This window comes from Falco rusticolus, chromosome 7 (assembly GCF_015220075.1).
Source record: "Falco rusticolus isolate bFalRus1 chromosome 7, bFalRus1.pri, whole genome shotgun sequence".
NCBI lineage: Eukaryota > Metazoa > Chordata > Aves > Falconiformes > Falconidae > Falco > Falco rusticolus.
Genome location: NC_051193.1, coordinates 13578859 through 13599845, shown reverse-complemented (window position 1 = coordinate 13599845; position 20987 = coordinate 13578859). Strand labels below are relative to the sequence as shown.

General features: G+C 38.3%; 1 protein-coding gene across 2 annotated transcripts in view; it reads left to right on the top strand.

Moving 5' to 3' along the window:
- The window catches only part of ADAMTSL3 (ADAMTS like 3), a 187628-nt gene that overhangs the window by 102216 nt on the left and 64425 nt on the right, over window positions 1-20987 (top strand). For both annotated transcript variants that reach the window (XM_037394433.1, XM_037394432.1), the window contains exons 7-8: window positions 6790-6916; window positions 15775-15849. In XM_037394433.1, coding sequence (XP_037250330.1) covers window positions 6790-6916; window positions 15775-15849 — 202 coding nt within the window. The remainder of the gene's footprint in view (window positions 1-6789; window positions 6917-15774; window positions 15850-20987) is intronic.

Here is a 20987-nt window from a genome sequence, read left to right as displayed (position 1 = left end):
GACAGCACATGTGACTGTGCAGTATAATTTCTCTGAGTTTTGGATTTTGTGGTGTGTCTGTGTTTGTAGAAATAGAAATCCTTTTTCTCTGACCTAGACCCTGAGGATTTTAATTTTCCCTATTGAGAGTGATTCTAATAAACTACAGTAGAGACTGGTCTTTCTGAGCATGTAAGAATTTTTTACTGTTTTCTTCTTTTACTAGTAAATGTTGAAAAAATACATGTGTCCTTTCCTACTCAAGTCACAAGACTTGGAGAAGATACCTTGCCAGAAATAATTCAGAGGTTATCTTGTACTTTGTGCAATGCTGAATAACCCTTAAAACTGTGTAGATGTTTTTGTTCTGTTTTTATCTTAGTTCTGATGTCTTGTAAGGATGAAATAAATAATTTGGTTATAATAACCCAAGTACTACTACCCTAGTGGCAAGGCAGTCACACCACTTCTTTGGATCTCTTTGCTGTAGTAGTCTACTTCCATTCTGTATTTTCTCACATCCTGACAAATGGTATAGGTGGTGAAAGCCCAATTGCCCCTAGTTTGCAAATTCTTTGCCCCTCATCAGCAGATCAGTGGTCCAACTGATACAGGATTCACTTACTGAAATACTGCTATAACAGATCTGTTGCCAGCCCATTTTAAAACAAAAACTGCTGGGCAACATTTACTGGGATAATTACAGACTGTTCAGCCCTCGAGGAAAAGGATCTCCTGTATAATAATTCTATCACATTCTTGTGAAGAAAGTATAATTATCAACTCCATGTGTGCATTCTGCAGTGCAGTTTCTTGCTCAGAAAACGTGTAGTAATTCTTTTATATTTTAAGCACATTGGGCACTTCCCCATGAATTATTTTCTGGTTTTCTGCTTTGGCTGGAATTCACTAAATGCCATCTGTATATTTGTGTTAAATTCCCATTAACAGTCTGTTTCATGAGTACATATTGTTGTGCATCCTTTGAAATAGCCAGGTCAACGAAAGCACACAAATGTGAATGTACTCGGAGTAGCCTTCATCTGGATTTCCCCAAACATTTTGGGGTTTTCCCAGCAACTCTGGAAGGATGGTAATTATGTCATATTGAGAAGTTGTTGCACCGATTTTCTATTTTTATTTTATTAAAGCAATTCACATTAATAAAGGGTATCACTCCCTGACACTGAGCTGCCAGTCCTTTGAGCAAACATAGAACACTGGTAACATAAGTTATCTTTTTAATGGAATTACTGATACATGGGAGTCTATATCAATCAAAAATTTATTAGTCAAAGTAGAAAACAATATAGTATTTAACATACACATTGCTGAATGTGTCTGTCTGCCAAATAGCTGAGTTTAAGACACAGTAGGTAGAGAAAGAATGGCACTAGTGCAACTTCAGTCTTAATATTTCATAGAATTTATGTATCTGTCACAGATAAAACCAGCAGTGATTTATTCTTTTATGGCCACTTCTATTAGGAGAACTCAGTCTGTTTGTTTTTTCTGGCTGTATCTGGATCTCTGGCTCCAGAGGAACATGGCAGGGGGTGGGGGTGCGGGGGAGGCCCTTTCTAAAGATAAATATTGTATATAATTATATATATTGCTGTATATAATGCCATGGTTTTGATTGTAACAATGACAACGCTTAAATGGGGCTTGTTATGCACAGATTTCTGGGTTTACTAATGTTTCAGGTAGGTATTCCTCTTTTGTAGAGCATAGGTATATCTTCAGGTCCTTTACATGAAATATATCATCTTGAGTCGTTAGCATCCCAGAAACATTTTTTTATAATTTACATATGACATTTTTATAATTGACCACACATCTCTGTGGCGTGTGTTCTACAAAAAATGGTGGTGTGCCTATGGTGAAAGAGAGTGCCTGCAGCTGGAGGTGAGTGATCAGCTGAGGGAATAATTGCAGTTAAGGAGGTCTAAAGCAATGGTCTAACCAGCAAGAGCTGAAATTTCAAAACCTGATCCTGCATTGGGCTTTGCATTGGCAATTCTAGTCCTTGTTTATATTTATGTTTATTAAAAGAAGACTCTGAAGAGGGTTTGAGATTTGCCAGGTTTTTTACTCCAGTGGTCTTTGCTGTGTTGGAACCTTAGTTGAAAATCTGTCACATTGCAGTCCTGTCTGTTTTCTCGTCATAGTTAGTTGTAAATGTCTCCTTAAGAAAGGAATATCCTTGAATGTAACAGATTATACTTTGACCTTCACAAATCGAGATGAACATGCTGTATTAATTTCTTTGTTTAAATCTAATTCCTCAGCTGAAACCCTACTAAGTGAGTAAGAGCTAAAGAAACAGCTGTGGGAGCTTCTGACTGATTTTTGGATTCATATTTGCAAAAATACTTGTAACGTTCCAGTCACCTCTAACATATCAGCAGCAATTTCATTTTTCTCTTTCATCTCTATTACTATATTTTATACCCTGGCCTTTTGCTCTTCCTTTGCCTTTCTGAACTTACATGAACTATTCTAAGCACGCTACAAAATATTTAACACCCTGCAGTATTGTCTTTCACAATAGCACTGGTATACCAACATCTAGTTTAGAAGTTTGTTGAGGCAAATGAGCATTTCTGTTCACTGCTTAATCAGATGGTTTCTGTTGTAGCTGCTTGTAACAAAACAGTAGTATTCTTTTTCATATTTCTGTTATTTTCTGTGAAAGAACACAGACAAATAGTGTATTCAGGTTCTGTCCAGAAATAGTTATGGATCAGATGCCTGTTTGTGAAAATAATACTGCCATATCTGAATTCATTTGAACAATTAAACATCGTGGACAAAGTACCCGTTTCCTCAATACCTTTTTTTTTATATTACATTTCTAGTCATTGTTCATGATGGCAACATATTGGCCAATATTCTCCCTGAGGAACAAACTTATACCTAGTCATTTCGATACTTGTATCATTTTTCTGAATGACTGTATTTATGATTGCAGATTTCTTACATTGAAGGAGTCCCAATCCTTCCATTACACAGTTTGCATTATCATTTGTTTCATTTATGCAGTCTGTGTTAAAATCACCTAATACAATTATTTCTGATATTCCGTAAAAGCCTGCAGATGTTTTCCCAATCTGCCTGTAATATTTATAGCCGATCTCTTTGCTCTGTAAACAGCAAGTAATGTGGGGTAAATTAACCCTAACAAACACCTGAATTGTGAAAATCATCAGACCTTTTGGGCTTGCTGAGGTGGTGTGGGAGCTGAGGAAGGCTGTCATATATAAGTTTCTTGTCCTTGTTACAGCTTTGCTTGCAAATACACATGGGCTCTTTTCAACATATTTCATCAAAAACGAAGTATTTTTGTAATACTTATTGGCTAGAATATGAATACCTTAATTGCATTATGTTTGGTGCCAAAATATGGTATGTGTTCGATCCTGATTTCCAAAGCTATACCTTGCAGCTTCCTGTTGTTTTGGTGAGATCCATGGCTGTCCAGCTTCTCTGAGAAATACTGCTTCTGAGCAGGGTTTTACAAACAGATTAAAAAGGCAAACTCCAGACACTCAGGTTTGAAAGACACCTCACCCTACTGTTAACTCACAAAGATCCCAGGGTAGCAACATTTGCTGAAATAACTCTACATTTGAGGCCTGTCACATTAAAATCTGCAAGATTTTTTGGTGGTTCACATTAAACAAAATTTGAAATTCTGTACTCGTTTTAGGCCTCATTTGTGATACTAATGTGAGTTATTTTCTGAATTGTTTTGGGGGATATCATTGCTTGATATTTAAAACAGTTCATAACAGTTGAGATAAACGTAATCTTGGAAAGAAGTCCACAGAGGGTGAATGATCTAGCTGAACACAGCACCTTCACTGGCAGGGGAGCCATAAAGTGTTTCCCACATCCAAGTCCCTTGCAGCTAACACTCCTGTTTTATTTCTCTGGCATTTGTATATTAATAAAAAATAAGCAATAATACTATATGAAACAGTCCTCTAAAGTATGCTGCTGTGCTGATTATCTTTTTTCTTACATTCCATGCTGGACACAATAGTGCCTTGTGTTTGCACAGTTGTATAATTTTTGTTATATGCAATGAGAGTTTGTTTTCATAGTGGCTGTGTGTAATAGCTCAGTATGTGTGTTTATTATTATCATGTTGGGCTTTAATGGGCTGGTCTTGCAAGTACTGTGCTTGCTCGATACCCTCCTCCCAGCAAAAGCTTGCAGGATCCGTAGCCTGCAAATGTACAACAGCTTAAACTAATAAAAATAGCAATTTCTCACACAGAGTATCACAATACGCAGCTTAATTTTTCCTTTGAGAATTAATTGATGAGTGAATAAACAGATTCTTAACATTTAGAAAATGAGATTACGCTATGAAATGGCAATGTGTTTGTGAGATCTGGGGAGAGATTACATTCATAGTAGTTCTAACAATTTACCTCCGTGTGCTAGTGGTATCTTTATGTGAATAAGAGCAGGAGAAGCAGTGGAGACCAATAAATACTTTAAAAGTCTACCCGAGAAAAATATAGACTCTCAACTACTGGTATGGTCACCATCGTTGCACCATCTGAATGTTTCAGAATCTTTAGGAGATTTATTCTTGTAACTTCCCCGTGAGGTGGGGAATTGCAGTTATATCCCTTTCACAGGCTGGAATCAAAAAGCGCAGGAAGTTTTCAAAGGTCAAAAAGAAAGCCTGTTGTGGAGATGGGAACTGAGAATGAGTTGTCAAGTCTAAGGCCAATGTATCAAGCACTGTATTATCATATACCTTGAAATTCTATCTGCTTTCTGATTCACACAGTGGCCCAGTCAGTTTTTGTTTCTGAGATGGTGGTGTCTTCATTCATTTCTCACTGCTAATTGGTGATAAAATCAGAAGATAAGCTTGTTTAGAGTAATTTTTTTTACAATCTTTTTTTAATTTGGATGTCAGCGATGAACCCAGAGTTAATGTTAAAAAAAAACCTTAAGTGAAAACGTCTTAGTATTTAATGCAATCCTAAGTTATAGTATAGTGTTCCTGCATGGCGCTTATAAAGTAAATAAGCACCTGTTCTGAGATGGTCTGATTTCACACATGTGTTGTTTCATTTTTACAACTAAGTTTTTGTTAAGATTTAACATTAACATTAAATCATTTCAGTTAAGCAGCTTATTTATTTTTTAAATGATTTCTGTGCTGGGCTACATAGGATGATGATCTTCAGTTGCAGGAATAAAGTAATTTCCTGTTGCTACTGTAGAATTCTATGGTAAATCTGAACCCTTTAGTAGGGAGATGCCATTCAGTGCAGCACGTCTCTCAGCTGAAGTATCATAAACTGTCCTCCTCTTAAGAGAATACAGGATGTAGGGAAGTGGGAAAATAAGGGAAAGGGGCAGGAATGAAAGGTGGGGCTGCTTTGTTGTCTTTTTTTATAGACAGATGAAATTTTGAGATTACATTTCTCCACGTTTGGCAGTGGATGTGCATGATTTGTGCAGGGCGTGTGTGTCTGTGTGTGTGTGTGTTAACTCAGATTGGAAGACCCAACCCTGCCTCTTACGTGCGGACTCGATCCTCACCTCTCCAAGGGGATCATATGTCAATTTTGGCATAGCACAGATGCAGTGGATCTTGGCAGCTAAGACTACCCCTTCCAAGCATTTTTATATAGGAAGAGGAGTGTGCTGGCCAATTTCAGAATTCTAGCACTGTTTTTAACTGTGAATTTTCAGAGTCCTTTCTACCTGTTTGTTAGTTTGGAGTTTGGTTAAATACATATGTCCGTGACGAATTAGCTGTGCTTCTCAGGTATGTGTGGCTATGAGGGGTATATAGGCTGACTTGAGAAAACTTGAAGCTGCAGACTAGCTTTTTACCATATTGCTCAGCATTTGGTGCTCCCTGCAAATTTCTTCTATGTAATAGTGAAGGCTAAGATAAGTGAGACCAAATGTTTGTCTCCCTTTCAGCAGGAAGGTGCTTTTCAGTCAATGTGTATTCTTCTTTATCTTCCCATTCTCACTCCCATGCTTCTTGTAGGATGACTGATATGAAGAAAAAGGAAAACCTGGAAAAAGTTTTCATTATGTTTTGGAGAGTTTTCAGTTGACAGTTTTTCAAAAACTTTGCTTTTGGAATGTTTGGCAGTGTTTAAGTTTGTGTGTTTCTATAATAATTGTTGGAAAGTTTTATAGATTTGGTCTCATATTCAGAAACAAAAAAAATCAAAGGGTAAGAACTGAAACATCCAAGTTTTTAAAAACCTTGTTAGTAAATGTATGTGATTGACATTAATGTAAATGGCAAATAGATCTTCACGAATGCCAGTTAAATTTTGAATGACAAAGATACTGGATTATGAGCACTGCCCACAGCTGCTTGTCTGTGAAGCTGAAGGCAGAGTGCCCTTTAAATATTTAATTTGGGTTATTTCATTGCATTAATCCTTTCTCTGACATAATTAAACAGGTGATGAAAACCAAATTTTAAATAGCATAGTTGTCCCTTGTGTTGGGAAGAATAATGCTCAATGGTATTCATTAGTATTCCCATATATGGGTATTCCCATAAGTAGTGGGAAACAGATTCATGTATTTCCTATGCTTGAATAGCATAATATATCAGTTGTTGTGGTTCATCATTAAAATTATGGAAATGACAGTGTGCTTTTTAAATCCTAAATAGCAAGATATGCTTTGAGAGAATGAAGCCAGCTCATAAAATCAAAAGGATAACATAATAAATAAAATTCCAGAAACTTGAGCATGTCTACTACAGCTTTGCCCTCCTTCTGACTGTGATGTTGATGTTGGCAGGCAGTAGGCTGTGATCGACAACTTGGGAGCAATGCCAAGGAAGACAACTGTGGAATCTGTGCAGGAGATGGTTCAACATGCAGGCTTGTGAGGGGACAAGCTAAGGCACATGTCTCACCAGAAAAAAGTAAGTTGCTAATTGATTCTACGATGATTTATCCTTGACAATGTTTTCTGCTTGTGTATTAACACACATATTGCAGAGTGACCTTTTAACTATATACTTGTTTGCAGTTTTCCAAAGCTACTTATTATAAAGTCTGTGCTAGATTAGTCTATTGAAATTCCATGAGGGATACCACACATTAGGGTATAGCTAGGAAAAAATTTGAGATATGCAATTTTTTTTATAGAGCTATTCAATTCATTCTATCAGGAATAACCATCAAGATACACATCTTATTTTAGAGGGTATCCTCATGTTGCAATATACGTGATGCTGCAGCAGTGTTTTTCAATCATGGAAACATCTTACAGATAGTTTTATGGAAATTGTGGCCCCTGATTGAAAGTGCCTGATTTTCAATATAACTTTGCCTTTTTATTATTTTTTTTATAGTGTCTAAAGACAGTTGAACTTGAGGCAAGTTAAGTACTTCTGTGATACAAAAAGCAAAACTGATTGGCTCAAATTTTGCCATTCTTTGTCAAAATAATTAGCATCTTATTCTGAGTAAGTCTTTAGGTCTTAGCGGTATTAAAAATCTAAGAGAGGAGGGAGATCAGAATTAGACCCTTTACTGGAGTCTTAAGAGTCTGGCTATTTTGATATCCAGGCAAGGTTTGTCACAGAGGCTCACCTCTGACACTTGTGCTTTCCGTCCTCACAGAGGATGCTCCCTGTAATCTCACAGCATATATCCCATGTATTTATAATGTGTGTTAGTTGCCTTTCGTCTATTTTTTCTGTTTCTGAACTCACAGTGCACATTTGTCACATGGAGATGGAGCCTCTGAGGTTTGTTACCTGCTTGCAGAGCCACAAGATCCAAGGGTGATGATCTGGTGCTCTTAAAGTCTAAATGCAAGCAGTTGTGTTGTGGGTTTTTTTGTTGGGTTTTTTTTTTTTTAATTTTATTTTTAATGGATGAAGCACCTGCCTTTGACAGCTGCTGTTTATTTCAGTGCTGTTCTAGTTCAGCCTGCAAAGATTTCACTTACGTCCTCATTTTGAAAGAGCTGTTATATATTGAATCGTGCTTAATTCTTACTGCAGTACATGTAAATATTTCCATGGTTTTTTTTAGTGCCATTGCTTGCAGTATGCTTGCTTCAATGTGGATGTAACTTGAAGTGCAGTGTATGTTACCTTAATGCTTCTTACCTTGCAGTGTGATTACTTGTGTTGATCTACAAGGTGTAATGTTAGGTTATCTTAGGCTGGGCAGGTGCATGATTTCTGTAATTCAATATAGATGTATAACAAAGGTAATCCAAATTAAAAAATGAATATTTTAGTGGCAGCATCTTTTAAAGTCACAGAATAATTTTGCACAATTCAAAGCTTTTTTTTTTTTATGCACCGGGTGGGCTATCAGTGTCAGCCTTTGCCTTGCCTTTACTAGAGGCCTTTTTTCTGGATGGGAGAATTTAGTTCAGTGATTTATAAAGTTTTTCATCCTGCAACACTGAGCAAATGTCTTGAATGTTTACAATGAGCTGAAAAAGAGTTTTCATAGAGGACCACTTTTTATTCACTTTGTCGTATCAAACACTCAGAGCTTCTGGTCAGCACAGAGCAAGCACTTGTGAAGCAGTAAAGGTTGGAAAATATTTCTGTAGTATTACCAAGCTATATTTATTTTCTCTCTCTCTCCCCTGCCTCCCCCCCACAAGATATATCTTCCCCTTTTGGGTATGGAACAGATATGGATTGGCAAGCCTGGTTAGATAGTATGATCAGTGAAATAAAAAGATTCACATTTTTAATTACTGCTTAGTATGTAAGTACAGTAAAGACAAAGTGATAAAAGGGATCTAGGTTTGAAACTTTAATTTTGTGAGAAGAAACACTAGTTTCACTTGGGGGTATTTTGGCACAGGTAAGACCTGATGACAACTGACATCACTTGGTGGAGGGTCTCCCATTGTCTTGACCATGTTATGAAGAATGCCCACGGGTCATTGTTTGCCATAATTCAGTGGCTTTTGAAGAGTTATTTAAAATTAAAGATGAAGAAGGACTGTTGTGGGGAAAGATGTCAGTTATGTCAAGTTTTGGTTTTCTCTTGCACTGCTGTAGGCTAGATTACATGAATGAACTACCGTTCACATAAGCAAAACAGTATGCATCTACTAAAATCAGAATTTTAATGATTTTCTTGGTGTTGTAATACTGCCAAATTTTTTTTTAGGGTCAAGCTGTTCAACACTATGGAAGCAGTTCTGTAAAATCATTCTCTGTGTGAAGAAAATATGGAAATAAAGCCATGCTTTCTTTGTGCTAATGTATTGGTGAAGGGAGACACAATATCTTCCAAACAGTAATTTGGAAGCTTTCAGAACTAGTATTGAGAAGTAAAATATCAACACATTACAGACACGTATTTGAGAGGGAGCTTGTAAGGTTGTGAGCAGGATGTAAATTTTATTGTGCAATGAGGCAAATTAAAGAAATGAAAGGAAAGCAAGAGCCAAAGATTTTATTAAAAAAAAAAAAAGGAGACAAAGGAAAATTAAAATGCCTAGTTATCTTGGTCCTTATTTTTAAAAAAGAAATTCAGAAATGGATAGCAAACGATTTCTCATAAAGGACTCACTTTGTTTTATTATCTTTTTTATATCTTTTTACATAAAATGAATGCCTGCCTTTGATTGGAAAGCTAAACAGCACTGAAAGAAAGCTTACTGTTTTGCAAATATGAAATGAACTGTCATTTCAAAAGTTCTTTATTTTTTCCACTAGCACTTAATTGCCTTTGAAAGACAAAGTACGTTAGACTTATGCCAGCAAGCCAGATTCTAACATTCTGGTAAAATGATTAAAGGTTTGACTAATGATATTCAAACAAAAAGTGTAATAGGTTGTAAAATGTACCGTCCCATTGGGAAATGAGAGATCATGGGCCTGATGTTTCTACTACTATATGCATGGAACTCCCATTAACTCCACTGAACTTTGTGCACATGGAAAAATTGTGGGATTGGGCCCTGATGTCTGCTTTCTGCACCATTATTGGCAAGAAATGGTAGGAAAGTGTTCTGGTTCCGATACTAAGGAGGGAGAAAAGATGCTGGTTCTGAAATTAACAGAGTGAAGTTGAAGGCACAGACTTGTCCTAATCTGTTTTTACTTGATTCTGTAATTGTTTGATAATTGCAATGTTTACATTTCTTAACATTTTGCTAAAAGCTTCGTACAAAGTGTTTTAATGTCAACAGCTTTGTAACTGTTTGAATTACTTCTTGCCGTATGTTTTATTTCCTATGGCACTTGTGTAATTTACCATTGGTCACTTATTGTCATATGTTTCTGTATCATCATCCCCAAGCACACAACCAAGAAACTAATTTCACTTTCATCGTTTATCTAAACAGAGGCCTTCTTCAAGGCTCCCTGTTCAGTATCATCAGTTGTCTCAGTTTTGTGACAGCTTGCTACCTTGCATCTTTTTCCCTCTTTGAAGGCAATATACGTGGAGCTAGTAACCCCCATTGTCAAGATTGCCTGATACTTCGTTTTAGACGAATGATTTTTTGCAAAATTTAACAGTTGGGTCAGAAACTTTCCATGCCAGCTGCTGCATATTTTGGAGAAAATTGAGACGAAACAACTCAGCATATTCCAAGGACACAGCAGAGAAAAACATGTTGTTTCCCACTGTCAAAACATTCCTGAAACCTTTTCATTAATATGTTTTAGCATCCCCCATTGTTGGACTTGATCACGGATCAGGGATTTGAAATTTGGCAGGCAATGGTCTTCTGGTCATGGACAAGTCTTTTGCAATATCTGTGAACATCAACACATATTTTACTACAACCCTTCCAAAAAAAAAAATTACAACCCTTTTCCTTCAGGCTCTGTAGAGGCTTCTTGGTTATTAACAGCTGACATTTCAGAAAATTTGTCCTTTTGAGTGTTCTCTAGCTTGTTACATGTCCTAACTGCAAACAGATCGTATCTGTGTGATTTCCTTAGGAAAAATTAACATGTTGCACTTCCAGAGCTAAACTGGAAAAGTGTCCTTGAGGTTGCTCTTGCTTTCTATTTGGCTGCAGTGTAGAATGGGTACCCTGAGGCGAACTCCATAATGCCTCCTGCTTCACATTCAGGCTTTACGGAAGAAGTTTTGTGGACAGCTTCTGACTCTCCCAAGCTTCAGACTTAGGACTGGGGCTGATGAAATCACATGAGGAGAGGGGAAGACAAGATGAGACTTGCTGAGCAGAAAAATTGGACATTAGTTCATACAGTGACAGAAAGACAGATATGAGAAGGTGGGAGGAGGACTAGGGCTGGCTGTACAGATACATTGGGTCAAGGAAAAAGAGGAAGAGCAGAAGACTGAGATTAGATAAGAAATCTGGGGTGAGAGATGCAGTCAGAAACTCTCAGAGAGGAGGAAGGAGAAAACACAACTGTATGTAGAGCCAGGAGAGGGAACTGGGACTGGTTTGGCAGGAAAACTGTGCGTGGGGAGGGACAGAATGCCAATACATTAGCATTTCAGTTCAGATAAAGAGTATGTCTTCTGAATCAAATTTCGTCATTGTCCTAACATACTGCTCATCAGCTCACATCATGGAGTGGTCTTGGAGAGCATAAACTGATTTTTTGTTTGATGAAGCTAACCTGGAAGATGTGCCCCAGAAAAGCACCTAATGTTGTCCAACAGCTACTGAATATGCAGTCCATGGGATCAAGCTAGAAGTTAAGAACCTCCCGTGTGTATAGTGTGGATGCTGGGTCTTCAGCACCAACAATTTCAGTCCACAGATCTGTGTGGTTTGGTTGGTTGACTTTGGGCTGTTATATTTAGTATGAAGCCTCCTTTACTTTCCTGATCTCTCTTGTCTCACTTGGAGAAGTTCCTGTGTAAGAATATTGCCTGTTTATTTACTTTGCACTACATTTCCTTGAGATAATTTTCTTCATGGGCTTCTCTGTATCTTTGAACATTTTCTCCAGTGCATACAAAGTTTAGAAGAGGTGTCCAGGGGTAGAAAAGAAATATATATCTAAAAGGGGTTGAGGCCACACTGTTTGTCTTAGAAGCAGGTTACCATGCCTTAGAAATACTTAACAATGCAAAGATGTGTCACACACAGATGAAGGCGAAGCCTTGAGCCACAAACCCAGTGGACAGAGTGCTGGAGGTACAGAGGAGTGTGAGACTGGAGATGGGAGGGCTTATGGATGGGAAGGATGTGCCCATACAGATTTTACAATGTGACTTTTAGGGTCAAGATATATAACTGCTGCTTTCAGTAGCACATACCTATCCAGCTCAGGTGTCTCTTAAAGACTATGTTCTTGGCTTTGCACAGATACTTGTCATTAGGCAGATTGGCGCATACGCCAGCACCAATGTCTTCTGAAATTATGCCCAGTGTCAGAGCAAGTGAGGGAAGCCACTGCAATAAGACTCCAGACATGCTGAGCTCTTTAGTTCCCTTGTGCTGGTAGTTGTTCCTGGACTGTTCTGTGTATTTTGAGAGCATGTAGGCCTTTGATCAGAACTGGAGGACCAACAGGTAAGTGCTGAGCAAATACATGGAAAAAACTGGGCTGTATAGGCCTGAAATAAACCCTCTGCCCTGCTGTAAGAGGAGAGGGGGAAAATCCCAACTGGCCCGTATGTGAAACAGTAAATGGGTCCACCATGGCCCACGTGGAAAAAATAAATAAAATCTGCTGAATTGGATTGAGCTCAGGAATGTGGCTCCTTTATTTTGATCCTGGGGATTAGCTCCCAGTCTTACCATAGCAGGGAGCCTGATCTTGCTCTCACTGAAATCCAAAAACTAAATCCACATTAACACCATAGAAACAGGATCAAACCTTGCCATCTAAAGTAAGAGCAATCTGGGAGCTTAATCCGCAAGTACTGTGTGTAGTGTGTGCACACGTTTGCTGAGCGAGTCCCCAGGCAAGAGCAGAAAGCCCATTTCAAGCAGGTGCTGGAGGAGGATGACCCACATGCCCTCAGGGGTCCCTCCAGTGGAAGCAGTGTTAGAATAGAGGGGCAGTATTCACTTTTTAAGGCGAGCTTTATGACTCTAAAATCAGATTTTCACAGTCTAGTGTTTCAGGTCATTTTGGGCTTATTTGTTTTCAGCTTTAGGCAGTAGCCAGCAATTAGCTTTCAAAGATACATTGATAGTATAAGGGTGGAGAAAAGATAACTGGAAATTCTAGCTATAGAATTTAGAGTAGCAATTTCCCCCTGTGGCTTCATAAGAGTTCACTAATTTTAACAGTGTGGATCCTACTGATACGATGGGAGATGTACAGCATAAACATTTTTAAATGGGTTTACAGGGCCTTATGTGTCTTTAAGAATATGAATTACACGTTTCAACTGAGAACTGGAGACCTTTGGAACACATAGTTTTGGAGCCAGACCTGGACAATGCTAACTACTATCTCATAGGAAGTTAAAGCTGTCCTCAGGAGAAGGTGGAGTCCCTTAGGTCAGTTCTGTCCTGTTTTCTTCCAATTCCTCATCTTGGTTCAGAATTCCAAAAATCTCACGTTTATTTTTTTCCTATAATTTATTTCGTTTCATGGAATGACTGCCCTAGGTCATAATTATCTCAGTCAGGTTACGAAAATCTCCTGCTGTCAGGCTTCTTGACAGGTCTGTGGGGCTGCAGAGGTTGAACATTGCTGTTGTGGTGAACTTAGTCATCTCCTCTAATGCAAATAAAATACTTTCTGGTAATAGTGCCTCCGCCGCAGAGAAACACCAAATTTAGCACCCCCATGAGACTTTTGGACCATATCAGAGAGTGCTTCGGTGAGGGTGGAATGTCTGTAGTACTGTTAAAGGAATGTGAAGCATCCTGAAAAGGGATCAACCAGGCCTGCTGAGGCTGGGGAAGCTTGCTGTAAGGAGGTGGAGGAAGCACAGTAGAATGACCCTGGTTGTTCTCCAGAGGAGCAGTCCTACACATCTCTGCACATCTGCAGATCTGGACCTCGTTCGTTCAGCGCAGAGTGCCCTTGCTTCCACTTCAAAACAGCAGTTGCATGTATTCAGAACTGGTCATAATCAGACTCTTATTTGAGGTTTTGTGCTGTAACTGCTGGTTGGTTGTCAAGGCGGGATACAATTCCTGACCAAGCAGGGACAGCTGGGCCCCTCAAACCTGTTTTCTTTCAAGTACTGTGGAGCACATATGAATTCAGTAGTTATTTCCTTACTTTAAAGATATACACATCCACAACCTTCTGGCTATCTTTAGCAATTCGTCTGATGAAAAACCAAGATGCAAAAAGATATTAAGTGGTTCAGTAGTTAATGTTTTTTCCAGGGCTCCCTAGCTGTATTATTGTTCTTACTGTAGTATTTTTCACTCTGGTGGAATACCCAAGTATGAAATTAATAAAGATCATATTTTATTACATCCAAAATAAATTGTTATATTTAAATGACCTTCCTAGAAATTGGCGATATAAAAACTGTAACACAAGAAGGTGTTTATTTCAGAAAAAATAATTGCAGTATTTGCCTGAAGTATCCTGAACATTTGGCAGGTTTTCATACTCATGCTAAGGAGATGTAAACCAGAAGCTGATAATTTAGCATCTACTATAAAAGAGTCTGGTTTAAAGTGGAAAGAAACATTCTTCAACTATTTTTTAGTTAAAACTAAACTCAAATATTCTTCCTTTAAGTATTGTATGAGTAATTCTGGAGCCAATGTATAGTCACTGACCTTTAACTCACTTTGCTTTTTGAATTTGCAAAAATGAACTTCCTCTGTGTCAGCCGCTGGATATATGTTAATGCCATCGCCGAACCGAGCACCCTCTGTGGGGTGTACCTGCACGGGGCCCATGTTTTCAGGTCCTGCCTCAAAGAAGATTTGCAGCTGGGCCATGACGGAAATGGGAGACGGCGCATTGGTAGTTTGTTGCTTGGACACTTCTCTTGTCCTTGGGTGGACAGCCCTGTCAGGCATCCTGCATACCCTTTTCTGACAGTACTGCGCTTGTTGGCGTGAAAGACTCTGGTGTACTGATTTGACTGTTAACTCAGTTTGCCTGGGCAAATCACAGATTTCCTATATTTGAAATGAAAAGTAGTAACTTTCTGCCTTTGTAAAATGCACTGAAGTAGTAAGTGTACATTTATATATGAAGAGGCTGTTCAGGCAGCCAAAAGCTGTTTTGTATTGACATGTCCTATTCAGGGCTGGTTTGGTTTATAGTTAATTTTAAATTGAGGCTCTTACTGGAAGGAATGATCTTATATGGTAAGTTAGATGCAGACACTCATAACATATACATTATAGCTAATATATATTTGCTCTTAACTGGTCTGTAATTGGTTAAGGGCTAGTGTTAAGTAGATGATTTATTTCCTGCAAGTCCTGCCACTTATTAAAGTTGTGACCTGTAGCAGGAAATGAGGTGTGGGCAAAATGAGACTGAACAGCTGCAGATTTTTGTAAGGGGGAAGTACTACTTAGCAGATTCCTTATGTCAGTTCAGTGATTAGGAAATAAAACCGGGACAACAGAGTGTAAATATGTTCCTAATACATTACTGACATTTCAGTTGCTTTTGTTAATAGCAAATAATTTTCTAATAGCAAGAAAGATTTACAAGTCCATAGGTCTTAATAGTTGGATAGCATAGCAAACAGACTCACTATACTGTACTTAATAAAATAACATATGATTATTTTTAATAGAAAAATTGTGAAACCTGTTAAATATTTTCTTAGACACATTTGACAGTTTTCAGTCTAGTTATGTGATAGGCAAATTCCCTGATGCAAAATAACTTCTAAAACAGTTCTTTAATTTTCCTAGGGGAAGAAACCGTGATTGCCGTACCACATGGGAGTCGCAGTGTGAGAATTACCCTAAAAGGACCAGCACACCTTGGTATGACTGAGCTGTTTTATGTATTTATTCATAGGCAGAAGGTAAAAACAGAACCTTACATCTGAACTCATCCAAACTTTGGGAGTATGGGTGAGATCATGACCTTATTCCTCTTCCCATCTTGAATATCCAGCCTGGAGGTAGTTCTACAGAACACTGGAAGTCCACTTAGTATAAAGACATAGTGTACATACTGGTGGTTTCTAAATTTATTTAAACCAAGTAATTCTTATCTAAAATATGGTACACTCTTAAACTATGTACAAACGATTACATCAGAATTACTTTCAAAAGATTACGTGTGGAATCGATAGCACTTGAGTAACCCAGCACCAGATTTCTGTTGAAGGATCTGAGATAATGTAAATAGTCCGGCTGAAGTCACACTTGGTCAGTGAGCAGTGTTCAAGGAAAAGTAATCTAGGTAAAAATACATGAAATAAACTACACAAGTCCTGTTTCCTTGTAATAATTTTGGTCGTTACATACCATCTATGCAAAACAGTTTGCTGTTCTGTTAGATCTTTATTTCCTAATATTTTCTGTAAGTCTGATGGTAGTATCTATGGTAATTTTTTTGCCTATTGGCCTACTCTACATAAAAACCTAATCATTTCAATGATAAGTGGTGCTGCCCTACCAACCAATGAAGTAAACCATTCATTTAACATTTTGAGCAATTTTTTATTAGTAAAAGTGGAAGACTTAGTTTGAATCATAGAAATAAAAAGAACCTCTGCTGCTCTGAGATATGTAAATAGAAGACAGAAAGGTTTTTTTTTTTTAAATTGCTCATCTGTTTGTTTGCTTTGAGTAATATATTGTCATTTTCTTTCAAAGAAAAAATTGAGGAAGACTTCCATTTTAGAGCGGCTCCAGGGTGACAAGAACTAGATATAACACTGATACCAACAATGTACAAAGCTGAACTTATCTTGAAATAAATACTATGCATGTAAAACTGTTGCAAACGATATGCAAAGGAGTGATCCTGACCAGTTCAGGTCAAGGACTCTTGGATGTTCTTAAGTAGTTCTGCAGAAGGGAGTTGTTGTTTCAGCTTCGTATGAGGAAAAAGTACTAGATTCAGTGGCTCCTGGGGGATTTCTGGAAAGCTCACGAGGAATGCAGCAGCAGCTCCGTAACTAAGTACAGAGTGCTCCTGGCTTCCTACCCAGGGTGGTTCTGTAAAGAAGATGTGGCTTGGCACTGCCTTTGTTAGCTAGTTCTCTAGCTGGATGAGAATTGTGAAATGTTCATTTAACCACTTCCCCCAGCACATCTGTTTGCAAATCTGTGAGGATTTAGACATTTGTTACCTAAAATTAAAATGGCAGAGGTGAAAAACAAATGAGAGCTGTTGTGGGGAGGGAGGTGGAAATTACTTCTAGCTTCTTAGCCAGATCTTCAAGAACCTATGTTCTAGGGGATGTGCTTTGGAACAATTCATTTGTCTGCCTTTCTGACTGATGTATGTTTGTGGGTGGTTGTTCACTTAACAGAAAATATCAAGTGATCTTTGGTCTGCAACTTCAGTGACCTCTGTGTGGGTGTGCTGGTATGATTAAAGGCAGAATTTAAAAAATAATCACCTATAATTACAGGATCCATTTGTCAGAGATGTTCTTCCTGGCTTGTAAGGAGTTGAATTTAACAGGTGGAGCCGAAACTACTTATTGTAGAATTTTATGCTGCCTCCTGTTGCCAGTATATATTTGCTCTTCAAATAAAGTCAGCAGCACTAGCAAATGCTCGAAGAGCACTATGGAGTGTCTGGCAGTTTTCCCCTTATCTTGTGTTCTTTTGTGTTTCATCCTGGGCTTTATGGTCTGCTCTTGCTCCAGGGAAACACAGCTGCTGTATTAATCAAAAATGGAAATGTGGCTGGAGATGTAGCGCATAACAGATTTGAAACAAATAAGTGCTCTGAACATCGTTTTACAATCAGCAGCTTAGTTTTTTGGGAAAGACTGTATCTTACCAGCATGTAGCTGGTAAGAATAAGTATTTTGTTTGTGTGTATGGACACTTTAAGACAGGCAACAGATTCATCAGAGAGCAAAGGCATTATTTTGATTTTTTTTTTTACAAGTAAGTCTCTCTTGTACTTCTGTCTGCTTGGGTTTTGTGAATGATTCAGTGGAAAATAACCAAATAGTTAGTATAAAAATGGTTATGAATAAAATGTTTCATTGTGCTGGTTTTGGTTTTGATTTGGACTATTTTACGGCTTTTCTAGCAGTTGTTTTAAAAGCATTAGAATCAAAAGAAGACTGAAAGTTCCCTGAAATTAATCCTCCAGCAGAAGAAACAGGAAAACCAGAAGCTAATATTTTTACAAGTGGCTAATGCTAGATAACAGAGTTCATGAACTTAGGGAGGTTAAACTTCACTAAAAGGAACTGAAACTTTTTTTTCCTTTTTTTTTCAATTTCTTCTCGCTTGCAGTGCTTTGCATTACTTGACAGTATTTAGCTGCATGCCCATGCACTGCTTTGTCTTTTGGCCGATGCTAAGAGGAAGACAATGCTGCTTGCATTTTGAAAAGAGCACATTTCATTTTGGGGCCTTAAATTGGGCTATCTACAAACAAATTGCATGGAAAAGAAAGAACTTTTGGGTAGCAACATGGTTTGTTCCTTCTTGCACTGGGAGCAGGAGCTATTTCCCTGGGAATTGTTCCATGTATCTCTCTACAGAGTGAGCTATCTGCAGTAGGTCCCCCATGCGACACTACCCCATCCTGCCTGTCACTAAGAGCATGGGAGGCTTTTGTGGTGGCTCTTCCATCCACAGCTGGTGCCCATTGGGAAAATGTTCTGTTTATCAAGGTGAGGGAAGTAACACGAAGACAGTTACAGGCCTTTGGCACCAGTGATTGTCTTCTTAGGCACAGAGACAGGTGAGCACTTGAGAATTACCTGTCCTTATGACTCTGCACATCTGGAGTCTTAAGGACCCCTCAGGGAAATGTTTCCCTAGCTTAGGGTGGGGAAGCTTACTCCTGAAGTCAAACTTCCCACCTCTCGGGGATTACAGAACCCTGCAGAACAAGTAACTGGTTGGTGAATTCTTTTCTAAACCTTGCCTATAAAACAGTTGGTGACACCTTTGTTCCCAGCTACTGCTCTGAAATCAATAAAGTAGTTTTTTGGGGCAAAACTGTTCCCTAATAAGAATTATGATGTTACATATGTATTACATATGCTAGATGCTTGCCTTCACTCTGTTTTAGAACCCTGTGATCAAAACCGCTGGATACTACTGAGCAGGAATATGTTGCATCAGATATTATCTGTTGTGCTGTGGAATAGCTCTTCATCTCCCTGTGTGACACAGTTCTGGGAAAATCTGAGCAGCTGTGCTAAGCTTCGCTGACATGACCTCCCGAGATGCAGGCCATCACTCTATAGCTGGACCTTGCAACTAAACACGTGCTTTGGATTAAAATCTAGTGTAGCTCTAACATTAAATGTATGTCAGCTCAGTGAGTTATGTTGTTGGTTGCTGAACAATATTCTTGGTTTAGAAAAACATAAGAATTATTTTTTTTTGCTAAGAAGACTATCATAAAGACTGTAAAGCAATGCAGCTTAGTTCACCAAATTAACATCTTTAACATCTTTTTGCAACAGCCAGATGTCTTGCTTTGCAACCTTAAATGTTAGTTTCAAGGGGTCCTCTACTCCGGAGGATCCTGCTGACTTTAAGTGGAGTTGGAAGTGCTTGAGACTGGCTGCTTTGACTCTTATTCAACAAAATGGCAGAAAAGCAGGCACCATGCATTAGTACTTACTGTCAAGCAGTGTAAGTTTGGGGTCAAGGCTTGCAGAAGCTTAATCGAAGAATGCTGAGTTCCAGATATTTGAAAGGTTGTTTTGTAATGCAATCAGGAAAGAAAACTTCCATAAAAGTGACAAAAATATGTAATAATCATCTAAATACTTGTTCGTTTTTCTGTGATTTGTTCATATCTATTTGTTCCTAATGGAAATGTGTCGGATAATGGGGCACTTAGATTCCCAGAGATTTATTTTATCTCTTTGATAAAGTAAATTTGATTCACTGCTAGATTCCTACCCTATGAGCAACATAAAGTCATTTCCTAGAAACATATCCTTCCTTAAACTTCTTTCCAGCAATGCATGTGATCTTTGTTATACCTACGAGCATAGTGGAACCTAATGCTTAGAAACTTGGTAATGTTTGGTACCCTGTCAAGGAAGTTAATTTTTTCTAGAATTTCTTCACTCTCTTTGTTGGAGATGCTCCAGAAAACATTTGTATTTTGAAAGATCTTAAGGAAGAAAACAGTAATGACGGACTACAGCATTCAAAGTGTATTTTCAGTGCAGGTAAAACCAGATGCTCTTGACCTAAATTATCTATTCTGAACTAGGTAACTCTGTTTAAAGTACCAAAAAAGGTAAAGTAGTTGGAGAAAAAGGGTATTTATAGCTCATCAAAAGGTTCTTTTTAGCTAGCCTTGAGCTCATCTGAGATTCATGCCTGGTGGAGTGCTCTGATAAATTGTAACCAGACCAGTGTATTTCAAGTCATGCATCTTGCTGTGCCTATACACTGTATTAAGCAGAGCCCAAAATTCTACCTGCATTACGAGTATCTTCCTTTAGCTTTGTCCACTTACAGTTCAGCCAGTTTTCTGGAAGTGACTCAATCCTTAAATGCTTCATCTGTCTTCTGGAGGTTGTGGGCTGTTACTTTAATCTGTTTCCAAGGAGTGCAGAACAGCTCAAAAAGTATTTTCCTCACCACCTGTTCTGAAAAAGGGGCATCCCTCTGGCAGTGCTGCAGCTACCCACCTCCTGGCCGTGCTTTTGGCTCACCTGGGAAGTATGCAAAGGTGAGCTAATCACCTCTGGAATGGGTAGAGTGGTACAGGTATTGAGGTGAGTATTCCGTGAGTTTGATACCATTCAGGCTTCTCTGGAGACTTATTGCTGAAATTGCTAGGCGTTTGAGTTGCGTGGAAGTCTTGCGTTATTTTTCTGTGTATCGATTTTATCTGTTTTAAGTTTCATTCAGCTTGTCCTGCCGAATCTATTGATTTAGAACTATACAGAGCTCTTGGTGTAGGAAAAACTGTCTCAGAAATGCTTCTGGTATGAAAGAATAGT